The following is a 21,599-nucleotide window of genomic DNA, read 5'->3' as shown; positions in this document are numbered from 1 at the left end:
TTTTTTACCAAACTTCAGTGATATATGAACAGAGCTTCTATAGATCAGTCACGTTTATGGAAGTTGTATATTCCGCATTATCAGAGCAATGTGACACGCTCCAGATCAGTTGCACTTTTTGAAAAAGGCAAGAAACTAAAAGTTGTTAGCAAGCTTTGAACAAGAGACAGTTACAGGCTTCAACACCAGTAAAAAGAGTGAAGGCTTCTAGTTAGCAAGATCTACTTCACAGTTGATAAATACAACCATTTCTATTTGGTAGCTCCTCAGTAGACCCCTTCTCAGCCCCTCAATTCCCCACCACATTAATAGCAACATTAACTGCAGACTTAACCGGCCCACGTAATATGACTGACTGAGAAAAGGGGGGGAAAAAAAAACCACCTACCAGGTACTTTACTGTTACCAATGCAGGTAGAATTTGATGGGAGCAATGGATGTAAAGACTATACTAAAGAGGACCAATAAATAAATAAATAAATAAAACACTACAAGGACTAAAAACACAATCAAATGGATGAAATACGTCTAGTTTGCCTCAGTATTTTAAACAACATTATACATTTTATTGTTTAAAAAATGTGATGACATTGCAGAAAAATAAAATAAAATTTGTATTTAACAGCACAAACATTTTACATAACGGTATAAAAAGTCAACTGGCAGACTGGAGGAGGGGGAAAAGGGAACAAAACCAACAAAAAATTACTACTCTAGAAAAAGTAAAAAGCTAAAACAAATTCCAGAAGTGTAAATCTGAAAGTTTTAGCCATTTCAAATACACAACTGTGTACCTTTCACAATAACAGTCACAACTGAAAGTTTTTATACTACCACAGTCCTCCAACAGGCCAGTCTGCAGGTTAAATGTAATAATTCATCACAATAAATTGCAACATTCATAAGTATGCAATTATTGGTTGCTTTTAGATGCTATAAAAAGCTTTTTTTTTTTTTTTATGTATCTAATGGTTCATCATTTATATTCAATTTGTGCTTAATATTTTTTAGTTCTGACATACTGAAACCCAGAAGCACAGATGGTTTGTGACTATTTATTGCCTTTAGGCACATATTCCTCCTTTTTCCAAAGAATGACGCAACATCAGTTTTCCAAGCACAGAGCAGCGTGGACAATAACTGCATCTCTTTTTTTGAAGGATATGGCCTCACATGGAAATAGTCTGTCAAAAACTGTTTTTGAGTCTCAGACGAGCTATGATCATATTTTCTAGGATCTACTGCTAGAACACGAAGATCCTCACTAGAAATTTTCTTTAGCTCAGTCCTAATACTAATCTTTTGTCGTTTGAAAGGCACTAGCCCTGAATACAATTCACCTTCTGGATACAGAGCTAGTCCAGTACTTAAGCTCAGCGGCTGTTGTTCCTTATTCTTTTGGTCTTCCGCAACAAAGCAGGTATCAGACTGCTTCCTCTTCATTACAGAATCATGCTTTTCACCATTCACAAACAGTAGCTCTTTCTTCTCAGTACGCTCAAGCTGCATCTTCACACTCGAGTTGCTGTTTTTGGGAGCACTTCTACAACGGAGCAAATGCACAGCAATAGCTGTTAGAGTCATATTTCCAGTGTACACACCACAACAGTGGATGCATTTGAAAGCCGGAGACTTTAAAATTGTATGTACAGTTGGCATAACATGATGCCTCTCTTTCAAATGCATTTCATAGGTTTCCTGACTAATAAACAAACTGAAACAAAATGGACAGGTTAACACTTTGTTGCATTCATTGTTCAGTTCTGCTGTCTGAGGTTTCACTTTGATGTAAATGGGGACAAGTGTCCTTGAATTTACTCCAGCGAGCACTGCCAAGTGTACTTCTCTTTCACCGATGTCTTCTCCTGGTAACACCGTACTGAAATCAAAGTGGGGAAATACCAAGTCACCTTGAGCCTCATTACCTAGTTGAAATCCTCTGTTGCTGTAATCTGCATGTAACTGCTTCTTTCCACTGTGTGTAGATCTATTGTGCTCCGCAAGGCTTTTTAAATCATGGAAAGTAACTGTGCAAAACAAGCAAGCTAAGCCATGCATCAAGAGATGCTTCATGAGCTCTTCCTCACAGAGAAAGCATTTACAAGAGAAACATCGGACCGTCTTCTCTGTCATCCACCTTAGAAAGGGTGCACAAGCTGCAAGTTTGTCAGGTTCTCGGGTTTCCTCTATTTTCACTTCACTACATTTGTGGGCCACCTCCATATGCACCTCATAGACATTTGAGGGAAAAAGCTCATTGCAAACAGGGCAAATCTTCCACTGCTTCGCCTTCCCAAGGGTCTGACTTGTTTCAGAATCAGGTGGGGAAGCTTGTAACGATATACTCTGAGTTGTTAAAACCACTGGAGGAGAGGGTGCACTAGCTGGTGACTGAGATAACTGAGTTACTGTCCCAGGAGGCATCAGCTGGATAGGCACTTGTGGTGGAGTTCCCACAGTTACTCCACCACCAGGAGGTACAGGCAAAGTAACTGAAACTGGAGCAAGCGTGTAGGTAGGTATTCCATTGAACTGCTTCCCAGTTGGAATCAACTGCCTAAGTAAAGAACCTGCAGCCAAAAAAGTTGCATTTTGAGAAACTGCAGATCTAACTGGCTGATTTACTGGGACAACTGCTGGGGCAACAGGTTGATTAAGCTGAAGACACCCAGGTCTGACAGGCGGTCTGACAGGAATGACTCCAGGCACAGCAGACTGATTAAGCTGCAGAACCCCTGAAGCAACTGTCTGAGCCACAGGAAGGACTGCGGGACCAACAGGTCCATTCACATTCTCAGTTGATTGGCTAACTGAGAGAACTCCTGTTGCAACTGGTTGATTGACAGGGCTGACACGCTGAGTAATAGGTAACGGTGCAGCTGCGACTGGACTATTTACAGTACCAGACTGATTAATAGGAAAGAGCCCAGGCCTGACTGGTTGATTAACAGGAAGAACTGCAGGGGCCACGGTTCTGTTTAGGGTCCCAATAGAATGATTCAGAGGAACAGGCCCAGCTGTGACAGGCTGATTAAGAGGAAGCCCGTGAGAAACAATAAGAGGTTGAGAAGGAGATGGCTGAATATTATTAACATTATTCTGACCTAAAGGAAGGTGACTGGATACAAGAGTAACTTGTGATGGGGTAACAACTGGAGTAGAAGTTAAATATGGAACGCTACAAGAGGCACTTGGAACAGTCAGCGACGTGACTGCATTCTGAATGTTCGGCTGCACCACAGTCTGGTTTTGATTATTCTGTGGGAATGCAAGCTGGATACAAGCTGGAGCTGTGATGGAACCTGCTGGGGCCACAGGAGGAACTAAAGATGGAGCAGCTACAGGTATGCTTTGGGGAAGCTTTGGAGCTATCTGCATTTGTTTCACAAGTCCTGGTTTCTTAATATGCTCTGAAATTACAGACCGAAGTTTGTTCTCCAGGTCTCTGTGTGTTTCAGCTGTCAAGACATGATACATTAAAGAATCTTGGCTGTTGGCAGAAGCATTACATTTTTTACAGTAGTTCTCAATAGAATTCTCATTACTTTCATCAGGTCTCTGGCCAAAATACGTACTTATTAAGTTTTGAAAATGGTTCATCAGCACATGTTTCTTCATGTTATAATACAATGTGTCTGTAAAGTTACATTTTAGACACGTAAAGTTTATGATGTCACTCCTGAATTGTTTCATGCCATCCAAGATGCTGACTGTATAGTTTTGTATTCTCTTACTAGATGAATGAAACATTCGGATATGTTTTCCCACTACTTTTGGCTCAGAAGCAAACACACATTTTGGGCAAGGTACAACAAGCTCTTGATCCATTTCATCTTCATGGTAACGGTGCAAATGATTCTTCAATGAAGAAAGTAATTTTGATGAGAACTTGCATAACCTACAGCAGTACGGCTTTGTTCTGTATCTCTGCAAACAAAACAAGAAAATCCACTTAGAAACTTCCAGTTCCCAAAACTTTGTTTTCTGTTTCAAAGGAAGTCTACCCTATCATCTGTCAAAAACAACTTTACTGGATGTATAGCATGTATCCTCACCATTTCATAAAGATCTGTTTATTGCTGAGAACAAGACTTCAAGATGACAAAGGGAGGAACGTTTGGAACCATTTTGTTCCTCTGTAATTCATCAAAAAGCCTTGTGAGGTAGTTTCTATTCCAATTCACAAAAACAAAACAAAACAAACAAACAAACAAAAAAAACTAATTATGAAGCCATTTAAGGATGAGAATGACAAAACAGGATAAGAAGAATTTGTACTCCACTATACACAGGAGATAAAGTCTTAGCAGGTAGAGATAGCAGTTCTCTCCATATTATATAACTATTAAAGCTTTGTCTAGTCAACATGGTCACCTCCTATTTATTGGAAGAGAAAGGAGAAGTGAGAAGAAGCTTTTTGATTTTGTTTGTGTATGTATTTCAATGCCCTGCCACTGGCTGAAAAGTACTTCCCCCAACAAAGCCATAAAAGACTAAACTCCTAAGCATATTAGAGTCAGATCACTAATGGAAATTGAAAGCAGTAAAAATCCCGTTTAGCACAAAACAGCAATCACCTTATTATCTCAACATACTAGACATCCTATTTCACTAATTCCTGCAAGAAATTTCATCTAGCACACGTATTAGAGATCCTTCCCAGAATTACTCTAATTAAGACTGTCTTCTACTTAACACTGGTTTACTCCCTCAAAAGCGTTAGTTTTCATACGTTCATGAACATCAATTGCTCTTTCTAGAAGCGTACACCTATTAACCACTTCTAGTTATCCACTTCCTAGGAAGTTAGCCCTAACTTCTATTAATCATACAACCAGTCACCGCAACATCTACACGACAAGCCTGCACTCAGCGATCTAGCAGCACATTTGTTTCTGCAAATGTCATTTCACCTTACCGACCACTGCCACTTACTAAATTATATCTAAAAGAGCTTATAGTTAAGTAACAGCAATCACCCACATTTATGCCCAATAAACATTAAGAATCAAGAATCTATGCAGTTGTTTTGTCATTTTACATAGCCACAAAGGTATCACCTAGTAGAATCTATGCCAGTTTAGGAAAAAAACAAAAAACAAAAAAACAAACAAGCTCTTCCTGAATTACTAAAATCTCTGTAAGAATTGTCACACTGATAGAAACCACAAACTAATTTATTTCGATAACTTCTGAAAACTCTGGAGTCTGGAGATGTAGCTGAACTTTTTCTTCCTCATTGCAGCAACTTTGGAATAAACCATCTTAAAGGATCAACTTTTCTCATACCTAGGCAGCATGATCATAAGTGAATAATACAGACTAAAGTAACAAAGTTGTTTGAAGAAAAGACAGGTACGAGTTTTGTAAACAGAAGTTACAGCTTGGCAAATGGGATCAACATCTAATCTTAAAGCTGTGAATCCAAGTTTAAGAAAGAAAAACTAGAAGACAATCTAGACAAATGTCCTAAGTTCTGGAGAGATCACGTCTGAACGGCATTTGGTCAGCTTGTATGTTGAGGGCTTTGTTAATGAACGCAACTTTGTGGCCTCCATTCTAGTTTTGAAAACGGTAAACGTAGATGAACTTCAGTCAAGCCACCCACAATACTATTTTAAATCACTGCTATTTACCAGGATGAAAAGAGGATGTCTACTGCTATCTACAAGTTGTTTAAGGCCTTCCTTATAGAAACAGACAGGAATCTTGAGACTTCAGCAAGATTCAAAAAAGTCCACCTTTTTACCCTGGGTATACTTCTGTGCTTGACCTATTGATTTCTCTAATTTTATATTCCAGCAAGTTTCTAAGGTACTTTGTTTTGATCATACCAACCCTGCCTTTTCTGCAGATTCCTAATCCACACAGATGTCCAGCTACATGTAAAGTAAAACAACACTGTCTAAAGCAGCTAATGAAAATTTCAGCTTAATCAATGTTTATCTGTACAGTCACATTTTCACTGTTCTGTTAAAAAGAAGTGTATTACATAATAAAGCAAGTCACAACTTCATATAATACGAGGCTACAGTTGTAGAACACATGAAATACTGATGCTTGGGACTTAAAGCCTCTAAACAGCATATAGAACTGTCTGTCCTTAAAACCTGCAGCATAATAGAACAGAGGAAATGGAAGATTATTTCCCTAACACTACTCAGAAAACAAATACTAGAGCTATCATATTTTTGTTTTTGCAGAACTTCCGAAATCACGAAGATTCAGCAATTCCATGTGCACATCTACTCAATTTCAAATGCACATACCTTCCTTCTGCCTGCAGACTCCCAAGGAGAGACATCACTCCACGAAGTGTTGCAAAAGTATTTTTCACCTGGGTCAAAACTTTTAAGATTCTAAAAACAAAACAAACAAACAAACAAACATAAAAAAGCACACAAGACATAATCTGCTTTGGTAGGAACGATTTGGTCTAATTCAAAACCAAGGAACAAGGCGAATGGAAGTTCATGCAGCATTCATATAGAGGTATCAAGACAACTGAAAAATTACTTCTAGCTCCTGTTCAATTTATTTTTCCTCAATTACCAGTTCATAACTGCCTCACATAACACAGCAGGTATTCTGAACACTTTACTGTTACTCAAAACAAAGAAATGAAAGTTTTTTTCCCTTGCTTCTGGACAAGTTCACAGTTAACACAGATCTTCTCTGCCTCCACCTCCCTCCTCCTCAACCCACAGTACTTCAGCATTTACTTCCATGTATTTACTTATGACAATTACTTACTTTGCAGCATGTATTTTAGTGTTAAGTCTTCACACTATTATTGTGCTTTTAACTCGCAAAGACAAAGACATTTCAGAGACTTATTCTGAAGAGTAGCAGTATTTTCTCAAGCTGTAAAAACAGCATTACTACTGTCTGCAACAACCACAGCAGAGTAAGTTTTCCTTACAGAATTCTTCTAATCAATTCTATCAGAATCTGAGGTCCTGTTAAAAGTTCCCCTCCATTTTCATGGCAAAGAGAAAAAAAAAAAGCTGATTGCTATGCATTTCCAAAGACCCTAGGTCAGCTTCAACAGCGCACTAGTGTCTTAAACAGAACACAGATCACAAATCCAGGCTTAACCTACAGAAAATTAATGTATTTCTCACCTCACCTTCCCTCCCAATTAACGCTTACCTAAGAGAGGGTATTATGTTTTCAAACATACACCAAAACCCACTAAAATGACAGGAGTAGGTAATAAGGGCTATTTAAGGTTAGCTCACCTTCAAGAGATGCTGAACTTATACATCTTCATAGTCTGAAGTTTAAGAAAAAAAAAACAAAAAAACAAACAACCATAGCATTTACAAGCAAAATAGAACACATGGGCCAACAAGAAGAGAAGGAAAGGTTCAGGAGCAGGTAAACAAGGCTACTTGATGCCAGCTGCCTGTGCTAGGCTCCTGCCTGCACTGCACTCATGTGAGCATCATTATTTATGCAACAGACAAAAATTAATTTCCCAAAATTAAGTTCAGGAAAGCACACTCGAGTTTGCAATAAGAGTTCTAGCTTTTTCAGCCTGCATATCTCCTTAAGGGAAATTAGGAAGGGCTCAAGGCAACAATGAACAAACCACTCTAAACAGGATCTTACTACTGCATAAGTCTTATAAGTAAAACTTGTCCTTAGGCCAAACATTCCTAGAAGTACACAACTTTTCTCTTACTATGGGTAACCATTCTTTGTAACTCCACAGCCTTATAGGATAGTGTTTTTCCTCTAAGTGCTTGCTACACAAAATAAAGAGGATTTCCCAAACAATGGTTCAGTTGAACACACTGGAATGCATTTCTTAGAGTTTATAGCAAAGCTCAAATATGTTTTACTTTTGGTTTGAGTACGCTCCATCAAGAAAGGCTCCTATGATTGAATGCCCAATACACATAACCCAAATGCATGTGCAAGTAGGCCCAGGCCTTTTTGCTGAAATGCCTGTCTTGCACAGAGACATTCTTATCACTGTAATAGGCTTGACATCCCAGAAGCAACATGTTACACTCTTTCCAGGTTTTCTTCGAGAGCAGGAAAACTGGGCAGGGGGAAGGATGCAACAAGGGAATAAAAACTAATCTGAAAAGTGTGATTAATCAAGTATCTCAAATTGAAGAGGAAAAACATTTTTGAAAAGTGTTTTAAAACTGATAATTGTTTTCTCCCCTCTATTAAAAAAAATCATTATTATCCAGAACAGATTTAAGTGCCCAGAGTTTAAATAAAAGCTTGTATACAAGAACACATAGTATACTAAAGAAGCTAGAAAGATTTACCCAAAGGAAATCCTTTGACATTACAGCGTAAGTTACCCTGACATTCAAACACAGTTTAACACAGAAGGTAGGTGTTTGCTTCCTACTGGAAAACAATTAAGAACTTCTAGCTAACAAATAATTCATCTGTCTGGTCAATCTACCACAAGTTACTAAATTGTACATAAACATTTCTTTGTTTTCCTCAAGCTACTATGCATTATACATTCCTTCATCTCCCTCAAGCTACCATCCATTATCCTGCCTTATTCAGAGCTTTTAAGAACAATTTTAAAGTCCAGACAAGAAGTCAAGTCTGTACCATGTCACTTCATACGATTTCCTCTATTGTTCTGTCTTCCCAAAAGCACACAGTCCAGAAATCCACCTTAATATTTGAAGGAGAAAAAAATAACACCTTAAGCTACTTCTTTATGAAGAAAAGCATCCTTCTCATAAGAAAGAAAAGTCACACAAAATAAACAGCCCTAGACCGTCTGGAAAAACAGATTTTAAGTAATAGATTTGGTTAAAGGAGAATTACTCAAAATTTTTGGGCCCATATTACACAGTATTTTTCCGTAACGTAAACTTGCACATAACTGTTTTGTGTCAATACCTTTTAACATTTTCTTAAAACAAACAAACAAAAAAATACCAAAAAAACAGGAAACTGTATTTCTTGTTTACTATCAAACATCCCAAGGATAATAAAAAATCTAGTACTTCAACCAAACTTATAGAAAAAAATAAATAAATAAAACCCCCAACATCATCAAAACATCTTCAACGCATCAAGACAGATGAGTAGATGAGTTTTTGAAGATTTACAAAATGCAGCACAATAAAAAGTGAAAAATAAAAATACTAGACATATACACTTCTGAGCTCTTATATTTATTTACATACAGCACCATTCAACTGCAATAACCGTGTTCCAGATTTAGATACACATGTAGGCCTTAAGTGCTTCTTCAAATTATTCACTTACACATGTTCCAAGAACACCCCAACAGACAACAGCACCCCTAGAAAAAGTTACTTCAGCACCATCACACAGAATTAATCCCAGCTCTTGGATACATGCAGTGTAAAGTCATGAACATGCCAAAGCCAGAAAAGCTTGCGTTCAGTAACCAACTTGCTATGTTTATACTTTTTCCCTCTATTAGGGCTGCCAATCTGATGTTTAAATGCCTCTGACGTACTGTACAGTACTTTCACCAATAAGTGGTAACAGTGGTACTAGATTTACTTTGCCTCAGCATACTTGCATATGCTTCCAAAGACACAGAACTGAATCAAGACTCAATACGCCAACTTTAGTATTTTTTCCTGGAGACAAGTTTTAAAAGCCTGTAAAAAGACTTGGATATAATTGCTTGCTGATTTCCAGAAATTACATTTATTTGTACATCCTTCAGAGGTTTCTTTTTGAACCTATTCAAAGCAACTAAGCTCCCACATATCAAGTCTTCCCTTGTGATTTTAAAAGAACAAAAAAGTTACTATGTAATATACAAACAGTGTTTCATGAGTCAGTAGCATTTTTCCTAAAGCCGTACCATTTCTTTTTGGTGAAACTGTAACTAGCAGAGAACACACAGCACCACCTGCAACCTATTTTGTTGAGAAATGAAGCTTCTTTCAACACCATGTTTTAAAATAAAAACAAGTTCCACTTGTAGCACGCAGGCACTGACTTAAGTAGCCCTTCAGCTAAAGATGCAACTTCCTCCTCTTCACCTCATCATAAAGACCTAGGCCAGAAGAACATCACCTACACAATAAACAAAGTATTTCTACAGGTTTTCTTCAAGAACATTTTACATTTCTTGAAATACGTTACCTTCAACAATTCCCTGCAGCTGTCAAGCCCAAGCTCCACCAGAATGCCTTTCACCCTTTTGCGAGCCTTCCTGATATTATCAAGATTTTGAACAGGAATTTGAAACATTTTGCACTTTTCCTGAAAAGGAAGTTTAAAAACGATGTCATAGTCAAATACAGACACTCACGTTTAAAAGTATTAAAAAATAAAATGTCAAAAATATACTCAATAAATAAAAGCAAAAGCCTTAAACCAATTACTGGTATGATCAATCATTAGATCACTTCCTGTTAAGGAGGAAACAAAGTCAGGCAGAACCCCTTGGTTTCTCCTCTCCTATCCAAACAAATAAGTCTCTTCTTTCATATCTCTTCATGTCTATATGGCAGCTATGGTAGAATACTTTGTGGTTTTGCAGATGAAAGTAAATATAAGAATTTTACTCTTTTAGGAAGGAGGATTATCAACGCCTTTCGCCTTGAATATTACAATGAGAAGAAACAAACCAAATTATAAAGAGAGGCATCTCATGTATGTGCTTTAAACACATTTGCTAGTCAAACCCAGGTTTCCCTTTTCTCTCCACTGCCCCATGAACATCTGCTGCCATAAACTGACTCTAGCATAACAAAGGCTTCTAGAGTAATAACTACAGCTGTATGACACCGATTGCTAAATTTCCTGAAGAGGGACAAGTATTCAAAGCATATATACTTTTTGTTGTCCGCTTCTGAAGTGCATGTTGCTTTATCACCTTGAACCAGACTAGAATTTGAATTTACACCCAGTTTCACACTCTCCTGAAAGAGTAGGCTAGTTGGAGATGAATTTACAGACTAAACACCACTAAATTCAGATCACAGCAAGACAGAATGCTGGCTGGTGGTCACTTACTTGAAGGACTGTTGCATAATGCATCCATCTGTCTGGAACCTACGGGCCACACGCAGCCCAGCACAGTCAGCAATGTAGCCCACCCTCTGCCATGCACAATCATGACAGTAGTTCATGGTGGCTCAGCCCAGCCCTGGGGCACACATCCATTACTCAGCAAGAACCAAACTGTCAGCACCATATAAAAGCTGCCACAGGGTACAGTGCAGTCTATAAATTAAGTTATGGCAAATAACTGTATATATTTTGATACACTGGCTAAGCACAGTCCTGTGAACAGCATGATACACAGCCAAGCTTTCCATTTTGATAGAGGAATTTGAGAACAGATTTTGAGATTGCTGGAAAAATAATCAGTTTTTGGTATTTCCAACACTATTTTCAGTCAACATTTACCTGCAAGATTTCAAACAGAACACGTAGAGATATTCAACTCAAAGAAAAATTTGACCACGTCCCTTCACTAGACTTTCATAAGCCCTTTCTTATCAGAGAAAGATATTCCTTGCTTCACAGCAACACCTTACGTATGCCATTCCTTCCTGATGGTGCATATTTGTGAACAAATATTTTCATGTGTGAAGTACAGGAAGAATAAAGTTCATCAGAAATCTGACAAACACCTCGAGAACTAAGAACTGCAATCACTTCCACCAAATCAAACACTGACGCTTAAGTTTCACATAAACAAGGTCAAGCATCCCACTAGTTTTACCTGTTTGCTGCTCTTTTTAAAAATATTGTAATAAAAATGTTAAAAGTATATAAAGCTTTGTTACATTAACTACATTATTTAATATGTGGCCCAGACAATTCCTCTTCATTCAGTGCAGTCCAGGCAAGCCAAAAAGTTGGGCAGCCATGTTCTAGAACATACCACCATCATGGTCCGAGTGCATCCCCAGCAGCTGGGCTGTTGTCTCTACCCAAGCAGCTGTGTTATGAGACTATCATTTGTATAACTCCAGCTCCCATTGCAAACATAAGCAACATCTATAGACTTTGCTTTAGAAATAGGTTTATTTATCACCTCCCCAGATGACAGGAAAATGCAGTTTATTCTCCAATATCTAAAATCTACGAAACTTAAATAGGCACAAAATGTTACAAAACAAGCTCACACTGAAACAGGTTAATGAAAGCCTCACAGCTATTCCATCTTAAATAGTTCCCTGAAGTTTACAAGGCAGCAAAGTTCTATTTCTAAACAACTCAATCATCCGGGGCAAGGGGTCAGAGGGAAAAAATACCCATAACAGTACCTGAGTCTCGATGGTCCTGAGCATCATGAAAAGTTACTTCTCAACAAACAGAAAGATGCTTGTTGTGAAAACAGTATCTTTATTCTGAAAACAGCTTACAAAAATAAGAGCCTCCCACAGAAGGCTGAAAGAAGTCTTAGCAACAACAAAGAAGGAAAAAAAATCAGATTTTCCAATTTGCATCATCATTCAAGGAAAACAAAAAATTATGTACAAAATACACAAGTTATTCATATAATCAGATTAAAAGTCAAAGAACTCACATGCTATTCTCCTCTTCTTCTCCCCGCAAAGGAAAGGCGTGTAGAGAAAAATGGAGAGTGAGCCCCATTGGACAGATGCTGGTCTTGTTTTCTAATCTTTTTTATTGACACGAAGTCTGGAAGACATTCTGATACCACCAGTGGTGCAGGTCAGGAACCTACAAAGAATAGAATAAACCACATTATCTCATCTGGCATTCCACTATCAAAATCCAAGAAGTAACATAAAGACTTAAAGTCCTCTTCTTAAACCAAAGTCAACTTGGATTTGCAGTCTCCAGTTAACGCTTCATTATGGGTTTCTCCATGAAGGCAGATTATGTGCACCAGCCCCAAGATCCACTTCAGACAACAACAGAGCTGAAGGACAACACCAAGCTCAGCTCAGCCAATACATTAAGTTCCACTGGAAACAGCCCCTTCATCTCAGTCCTTTAACTTATTACTGTGGAAGGTGAAGCAAGCACTTTTTGACACAAGCCTTAGTACAAAAAGGTAATACACAGTGAATTGTACCCATCTATCTGTTTTTTGTTTTTGTTTCTAAAGACCAGCAAACTTTCTGAAATAGAAATCATTAATCTAGAAGAAAGACAAATAACAACAAGTTTTGAGTATACATGACTTATCTTCCAGTTTTCAAGTAGTTGATTTTCAATCCAGTAAGACAGATGCCTCTGTACCACATACAAGGTTACTCAGCAGGTCCTTGAAAGACCGCTTGTCAGTAAGATTTTAACTTACTCACCTAGTATGGTCTGTATCCATTAGATACAGTAACACACTACCATAATGGCCATGACATTTCAACTTTGAGCTCATTCCTTCAAACTCAGTAGCAATACACCCAACTGGAACTATTACACAACACTCACGGTACCCATCATTTCTCTATTATCTGTAATCAACCATAAGAAGATACAACTACATTCAGCTTTTCAACAGAGATCACTACTGCAGTTCTTCCCCTTCCAGTAGTACCAAGTATTCTAATATTAACAACAAAGCAAACTCCCTCATCTAATGAACTGCTTAATGAGCAACTCTGGACCAAAATTTTGGAGGTTTGTTGTTTTGATTTGTTTTAATGTTTGGGGATATTTGGGTTGAAAGCATTTTAAAAGGTTTATTTGTCAACTTATTTTTCATTGATTTTCAGATCACCGAAATACGGAATTCTTAATTTTCATTTGAATAAGTCAATAAGTCAATTTCATTAAGAAAACAAGAAAAATAACTTCCTGAAAATGAAATGGAAGTAAGCAATAACAGCTAACTCTCAAAATCTAAACAACAAACACAAAAAGGGCATAGACAACAGCCAGGAAGACACACACACTAAAAAACTGCTCAGAATTTGCGGGCAGCCTGGTCATGGTTTTACTTTCATCAATTTTGTTCCAGCCAAGTACCATTCTACAAGGTATACAAGCCCTCAAAAGTCATATCCGCTTATCTGCTCTAACATCTCATGCATTAGACAGATGGTTCCATTCCCTGGGCTTCTATCTGTGCCTCTTGAAATATAAGTTCTTCAGGCAATCCCATATACAAAGAACTCATTGAGGGCAACCCTGCAAAGATGGAGTTAGGAGTCCTGATGAATGAAACGTCTGACATGAGCCAGCAGCATGTGCTTGCAACCCAGAAGGCCAACAGTATCCTACACAGCACCAAAAGAGGGGTCACCAGCAAGAAGGTGACTGTCCACTCTACTCTGCCCTTATGAGGCTTTTCCTACTGTACTGTGTCCTGGCTTGAGGCCCACAGTACAGGAGGGATATGGAGCTGTTAAAGCAGGTCCAGAGGAGGGCCACAAAAACAATCAAAGGGCTGGAGCACCTCTCCTGTGAAGAAAAGGTTGAGGGAGTAGGGCTTGTTTAGCTTGGAGAAGAGAAGGCTCTGGGGAAACGTTATTGTAGCCTTCCAGTAGTTAAGAAAGCTTACAAGCAGGAAGGGGGACCAACTTCCTACACAGTCTGATAATGATAAGGGAATGGCTTTAAACTAGAAGAAGAGAGATTTAGGTTCCATGTTAGGAAGCAGTTCAGGTGGTGATGAACCACTGATTGCAGATGCCTCATATTTGGAGGCATACAAGGTCAGGCTGGATGCAATCAATTCTAGACCGTCTGACCTAGTGGGTGGCAACTCTGCCCACAGCAGGCGGGTTCTAACTAGACAATGTTCAATGCGTACTCCAATCTAGGCCATTCTATGGCTGTTTCCTCAAAATCTGAGATAGTACTGAACTTCTGCAGCAGGAGTCAAACACCTCTATTTTATGCCATTTACAAACAGGAGGGGAAAAAAAGCACTGCTACTCACTCAAATACAAGGCAAGCATACCCATATGGCTGTACTGACTTGCACTCTACAGGTTATGTTTACTGTTCATCATAAAGTTTTTATACCTTCAAAGATGTACGTAACATTGAATAACCACATGAATTTAATAGAAAATTTCTGCATCCCATTAACACTATGTTTCTCATTCTGCATGCAGGCTATTAACGTGAACATTACAGTTCTGTGGCAATAAAACTATTTCCAATACCCATATTGCCTTTAAGTAATTAAGAGTTATCCTCCAGATGTTGCAACACAACAAAATCAGTTCCTTAGATACACGATCACTTGATGTGTGGACAGAAGTTGGAACAAAACGAGATCCTGAACAACTGCGTACAAAATGCTTAACAAAGCGCATTAATGCTGCACTGGAAAGCCACAGTGCACTGATTTCTAGTTGCAGATCAAAGCCAAACCCGGAAGTCCCTCCTCTAGTCATACCCACTGCAAGCAGGGGACGGGGAGATGATTCTCACACAAGCCCGTGACTGATGCCCACAAGCCGCAGAGGCTTGACATCACCATTGTTTAGTTTAGCAAACCACTGCTGGAACCTTCCCTCAGGTCCAGCAGCCTCACTGGGAGATAGAGCTTCTAAAATCCTCACACCGTTCTGTGATCCCCAAACCTCCTCTTCACCCCCCATTACATCCCTGTTGCCACCTCAATCCGCATTCAGTCACCGCCTCCGGAAATCCTCCCGCGTCCACTCACCACCCCGCGCCTCATGGAGCCGTACGTGCGCGCCACCGCCTCAGCCCCGCTGTACTTACACGTCCGGGCTGCAGGGGGAGCCCGCCTCCCCTCCCCGCTGCCTGGCCGCAGCTCCCGCCGGGCCGGGGGCCCACGCTGCAGCTCACGGGGCCGGGCTCCGCCACAGTACAACAGCCGCAGCCTCGGCCGCAGCCGCGCCGTGCCCAGCGCCTCGCAGCTCCTCCTCCTCCGCGGGCAGCAGCAGCACCACCACCACCACCACAGCACCACCACCACCACAGCACCACCACCACCACCACCACCACCACCACCACTTCCTCCTCTAGCAGCTGCCGCGCTCACTCTGTGCAACACGGAGGCGACGCCAGCACGGCTGGGGTTGTGTGCGCCTCAGGCTCCACACGCAGCGGCCAGAACGCACAGCTCAGCCCCTGCCCACTGCCCATCCACTGCCAGAAAGAGAAAATGGCGCCCGATTTACCCCAGGAAGTGACGTTAAGGCTCATTTGCATGCCGAGCAGCCAGCCAATCAGAAGAGACTTTGGTCAAGGCTCCCATTGGTTCCCCATGAGAAATGGGCGGGGCCAAGGTGGGGTCTCAGCTGCGAGGGGTGTGCGATGGCCCCGGGCTCACCTGGGCACCTCCAGCCTGTATCTGCTGCTGGGCGCTATGACGTGAGCCGGGGTCATGACGTCATCCAGGAGTCTGGATGAAGGCACCTGAGGGCACCCTGTGCTCACACAGCAGCTCTCTCCTAATTTGCATGAGTGATGAGTGATGCTTCATTGGCCTTGGGTAGGGGCTGGAGGACACGCCCCTCTCCAGCAGCCAGTAGAGCCCTGCCACAGGTCTTCACAACTGAGGAGGTGTCACTTGGCGCTTCCATGGTGGTTTACACCTAGTACTTCATCTCCAATGAAGTGGAGATGGTGGCCAACGGTGGCCATACTAGCACTGAAGCTGAGCCACCACAGAGCTGGAGTTCTAGATGGAGAACTCTTGGGGAGGCCATTTGATAGTATGGCACTGTTCTGAACCTGTTCTGGGCGCACCAGGACATATTTCCCCACCATTGTTGCCTTCCTGATTCAACGGTCAGTCCTCCTCCTCCCCACATGGTTGTTCTGGCTGTAGTTATCCTCTTAATCTCATCTCCAAAGGATTCACCAATTACCTACTTCAACCAATGCTTCATTAAGAGTTCACTTGGTGAAGTAAATTCTCATCTGGTGGAAGCAAATGGGAATTTTGCTCTTGGCCTTGTTAGTCATAAATTTCAACGTGTGTCTATGTGTAGATCATATGCAAGTCAACATATTGGCCAACTCTTATCAAAGCCTATGAAAGTTACACAGACTGAAATCATCTCAACAAGTTTTCATCAATTATCCTGTTGTTTTTTGTTTGTTTTGGTTTTTTTTTTTATAGTAATGACCACCAAAATTGCTTGCAATCAACACTAACAAGTGTATTAAAATTACTTGTAAAATGTTTTCTATAATACTCTTCTGTTATTAAAAATCAGTATGATCTATTTCATTATTTTCTACACCATATAGTCAGCAATGGTGAAGGTAAGTCAAGACTCAGAAAATTTAATGCAAAACAAATGACAACCATCTTTGAAAGATAAGTTATGTATTGTAGACACATGACCACAGTATTATAAAAAGTTATTAAGCAGTGCCAGGAGTTACAATGTGTTCCTAGATATATTTTTAACAAAGTTATTACCTGCTATCTAATAATTAATAAATAATGAAATTCAGCACTGTCAGAATGAAAATGGCCAGTGTGTCTGGCATAATCAAAAACATTATATTTCTTTTGCAATGAAGTATCACCAAATAATTATACAATGTTACAAACAATCTTAGGTTGGAAAAAAACCTCTAAATTATCAAATCAAATCATTACCCTAGCACTGCCAAGTTTACCACTAAGCCATGTCCCATGTAACGTCATCTACATGTCTTCTCAGTATCTGTAGGATTGGTGACTCAACTGCCTCCCTGGGCAGTCTGCTCCAAAGCTTCATGACTGTTTCAGAAGAGAAACTTCCCCTAGTATCCAACTAAATCTCCTCGGACACAACTTCAGGCCATTCCCTCTTGTGCTGTTACTTGTTGCTTGGGAGAAGAGACCAAGCCCCACCTTGCTGCAACCTCCTTTGAGGTAACTGTAGGGAACAATAAGGTCTCCCCTTTTCTTCTAGGCTAGATAAGCCCAGTCCTTTCAGCCACTTCACCTAAGACTTGTTCTCTACACCCTTCACCCTTCAGTGTATGTATTAAAAAGATAAACTATATAAAATATCTCTTACTTTCACATTAAAGAATCAAAGAAGGGTTAGTCTTGAAAGAAGGGACCTTTGAAGGTCATCTGGTCCATCTTCCTGCTCAAGAAGGTGCACCCAGAGAAGATAGCCAAGGTTAATGTACAGACAATTTCTGCAAGTTTCTAGCACTGTGGTAAAAATGGGAAGTACTTCACAAAATGCATGAATTAATCTATCTATCTATATAGGAACTTGAGCTGTAAATCGGTTGTCTGCTTATCTTCAGCATTCAAATCTTGCAGTGTTCAAAAAATTCAGTTCCTATTTGAATTAATTGAAGTTATTGCCCATTTACTTGCAAAAAGAGGTTACATTCTCACATTGCAGGTCCAGAACTTAACCATACACATCAAAAATAGTTCCATTCATCTCCAGCATGTGATAAAGACTTTCCAAAGTGAAACCTGTGAGAAGAGTTCAGATTCCTCCAGTTGATGAAAAGAAATAGGATAGAAACATGCAAAATTAAAGTAGGGAAAGGACATGGAAAAATAAAAATGGATAGGGATTAAAAGGAGAAGCAGTGTTTGTATTTTTCCCATAAATCAACAACATTGGTAAGTAGTTCTGAGGACAACAGCAGAGTAAAGAGAAGAAAGAAAATTCAGAAACACACTTTGTAAAGTAAAAAGTAAAAAAGATTAGTTGTTTAGGATAAAATAGCCTTGATCAAATAAACTCAATGGGATTAGACATTTATATTGGAAATGTATTTTAAGACAAGTAGTTCTTCAAGGCATTGTCCTTAGACATCAAGAATTTGTGAAATTTCATTTTCTTTACATGTACCTTTGCTTCCATACCAGAGTTAAAAATTTGTTCCGTTCATAGCAATCTTGAAGTAGCATTTTAACTAGCATTTAATGGTAACAGGTTAAGTAACATTTTTGCTTGTGCTGTGGGACATTTAAGTCTGGAGAAAGTGAAAACAGCAGCGAGTGAGTGCCTTAGCAATTAACATTCACAATTGTGTCTAATTCTCATTAGTTCTACTCAGAACAGCAGGAGCAGCACGCATGCCTGCAGTTGTACAGCCATCAGTTGCATTGGAAGAAGGAAATCCTCAGTATGTATTACTCAGTATTATCCTCAGAAGAATTAAGTTTTATAGCTGCCTTCCAGGTCCTGGGATAACCTCCCAAACTGGTAGTTGACTTGAATGCCTCATCTGGGCAAGTTTTGTCTAGTATATTTTCTCTTCAACTGCAATGTACATTTTCCACATTAACTCATATTAACACAAATTAACAAAATTCTCCTTCCTTTAGAAGCACACATCAGCCCCAACAATCACTTTCAAAAGCGCTTAGTGAATATGTTCATTGGTCAGTTCTAAATTTTAAAGATTAATGTGAATTACTTTACAAAATCTCTTCCCCACAAGAAGTTCCAGTTTCTTCCTTTGTCCATGTGTCCTAGTCCATGTGTTTACTCCACTAAAAAAAGGTGTTTCATTGATTGTAGTAGTATTGCCACAATTCTCAAGAAATAAAAGAGGAAATAGAAAGAGTTTCCTAAAGGCAGTATACATCAACGTCTCTGCTTCCCTCTTCCATTGCTCTCTGCATTCTCTTGTCCATCCTCTCTAAGCAATAATACCTTACAGTCACAACTCCTGGATTCTCCTGGTTCAAACAAAACTAGATACTGAGAGCTGAAGTTCAGTTAAGTGCATAAACATCCAATAAAAATGACAGTTTTTTGAACATGCTCAGTGTTTGGTGGTGCTGATAGAGTCTATCTCATTAAACCAACCCAAAATTCCACTGAAATCTAAAAAGCCTCTGAATGAATGCAGTAGATATTGAAGCAAGTTTTTGTCAAGAATGAAAGAGCAACAGCTCTGGGAGAAGGAAGCCAAGACACAACACACAAAGAGAAGATAAAGCAAAATGAAACACAAACAGAAATTGCACAAAAAGAAACTATATTCAAAAAGTCAGGTTGCTTTTACAGCTTAATGCATGCTGCCAAGTAAGTGCTGGAGAAATTAAAGGGATGACAGAGTTGGAAGCGCTGAATACCACTGTAAAAACAAAAAAATGGTCCTTAAAGCTCTTCTCTTGTTTACTGTAATAAATCAGATCTTCTCATTTCCACTCTCTGCTGTGAGCAACTGTCATAGCAAGAAGGCATGTGACTTTTTGAGGGTTCTTTAACACCCATACCCTGACTTGGAAACTGCATAGTAGGTTTTCATTTAGTGCTGAAGTTAGACACATTAATAACAAAAGAAGAGGCATGTGCAAATCTGTAGCCTCAGTCCTCATGAGAATATTTTAACAAAGCAAATAGATCTTATCATGCATCCAGAAATGTTTAACAAGTTCTTAGAATAAATTGTATTTGTGTTTTACTGTATATATGTAGGCAGAGTAGTGACCAGATCTGGACAGGGTGTAGTCTTTAAGGAAAAGCAACACTTCAGGGGGTGTATCTCAGCTTAGTTTGGTGTGCTGGGCATTAGCATAAAACAAAACAGAATAGCTGAAGTTGAACTAAACTGCAGAGTAATCTATGAGAGAGTAACTAGAGCCAAACTTGATGGCTCATTTTTACCAGATATAACATGAAGTGGAATTTTTTAGGTTATCTGATCAAGCAGATATTGTATCTAGTCCTTGATGAAATGCTGTAAAACAACATATTTGAGTAAATTCCATGAAGCTAGGGAGCTTTGGGCCAGTCAAGACCCAGTGTCTGGATAGTTATTTGAAATAAATTATAGATTTATTTTTCTAGGGAGTATGCTGAATGTATATTTAAGTATTTCATCTTATGCTATTCACATAAAAAGGAATTTTCCTATTGATATGAAAGAGAATAACTTTAAGTCAAAAACAATTGACAATTTTGTTAAAAGTGGGAGCTACGAGTCTTCATAGTCAACCTCAAACAGTTCAAAGTACCTTCATTTTAAAACATAATAATAACATTTGAGTCTTTCTATGGTTGGAGCTTCTTTGCTCACTGCACAATACAAAAGACATTTAAATTTTCAGTTGCAGTGATTTGACTTTACAATACTCCAAGCAGACCCTAAACTTGTAGGGACTCAGAGACTTCATGAAATACTGCTGGGGAAAAAAAGAACAGAGGAGAGGAGAGGAGAGGAGAGGAGAGGAGAGGAACACAAAAAAACCCACCACAGAACAGAAGATCATTTACTGTGGAATCATTGTGGTCTATCTAGACAGCTTAGTCAGTGTGTAGCACTGATGACTGGCAGACTTATTCTTGGAAATGAGGTGTTTCAGCTGTGTAAGTGAAAAAATGGTTGTGATGTTGCCCCCTCTCCCAGAGTTGACAAATAAAATACTTGTCTAACTAACCACAATATTCAAAAAGTTTTAGAGATTCTTCCATGATCTTGACATGTTCCTAAAACCAAGCAGGAAGATATACCTTATATTTTACTTTATATGCTGTGAGAGATGAGTGAGTGAGAGAGATGTACAGGTCAGCTTACAGAACAACAAGGAGATAACTTACCTGCTTTTGATGACTAGTCTGGACTAAAAATATCTGCATTTGAAGACGAAGGAATCCATTTTGTCAGTGTAGCAAAGTAAATCCCATATAACTTGGGTGCATATGTTTTCTTAAAATTCTAGATATTGCCTGAAAATAACATGGATTATAAAGCTTTCAATAATCTCAGAGCATCTTATCAAAACT

At 39.2% G+C, this 21,599-nt stretch overlaps 1 protein-coding gene across 11 annotated transcripts; it reads right to left on the bottom strand.

The window, feature by feature from the left end:
* Nucleotides 1–529: 529 nt before the first annotated feature.
* Nucleotides 530–16,034, bottom strand: ADNP2 (ADNP homeobox 2). Of its 11 annotated transcripts, none has more exons than XM_015854841.2 (5): nt 10,117–10,229; nt 8,590–8,655; nt 7,242–7,276; nt 6,270–6,359; nt 530–3,927 (listed from the first exon to the last, which is right to left on the bottom strand). In XM_015854841.2, exon 5 carries the CDS (start codon nt 3,826–3,828, stop codon nt 958–960), a length of 2,871 nt encoding a protein of 956 aa, XP_015710327.1. In that variant the 5' UTR covers nt 3,829–3,927; nt 6,270–6,359; nt 7,242–7,276; nt 8,590–8,655; nt 10,117–10,229; the 3' UTR covers nt 530–957. The 11 variants fall into 11 exon arrangements, with proteins under 11 accessions (XP_015710327.1, XP_015710326.1, XP_032298419.1 ...); XM_015854838.2 differs by lacking the exons at nt 7,242–7,276; nt 8,590–8,655 and adding exons at nt 12,518–12,675; nt 15,926–16,034 and having other exon boundaries at nt 533–3,927; nt 10,117–10,236; XM_015854837.2 differs by lacking the exons at nt 7,242–7,276; nt 8,590–8,655 and adding exons at nt 12,518–12,675; nt 15,643–15,755 and having other exon boundaries at nt 533–3,927; nt 10,117–10,236.
* Nucleotides 16,035–21,599: the final 5,565 nt, after the last annotated feature.

This window comes from Coturnix japonica, chromosome 2 (assembly GCF_001577835.2).
Source record: "Coturnix japonica isolate 7356 chromosome 2, Coturnix japonica 2.1, whole genome shotgun sequence".
Taxonomy (NCBI): domain Eukaryota; kingdom Metazoa; phylum Chordata; class Aves; order Galliformes; family Phasianidae; genus Coturnix; species Coturnix japonica.
The sequence above is the reverse complement of the archived record's forward strand: the minus strand, read 5'-3'. Positions and strand labels throughout refer to the sequence as shown.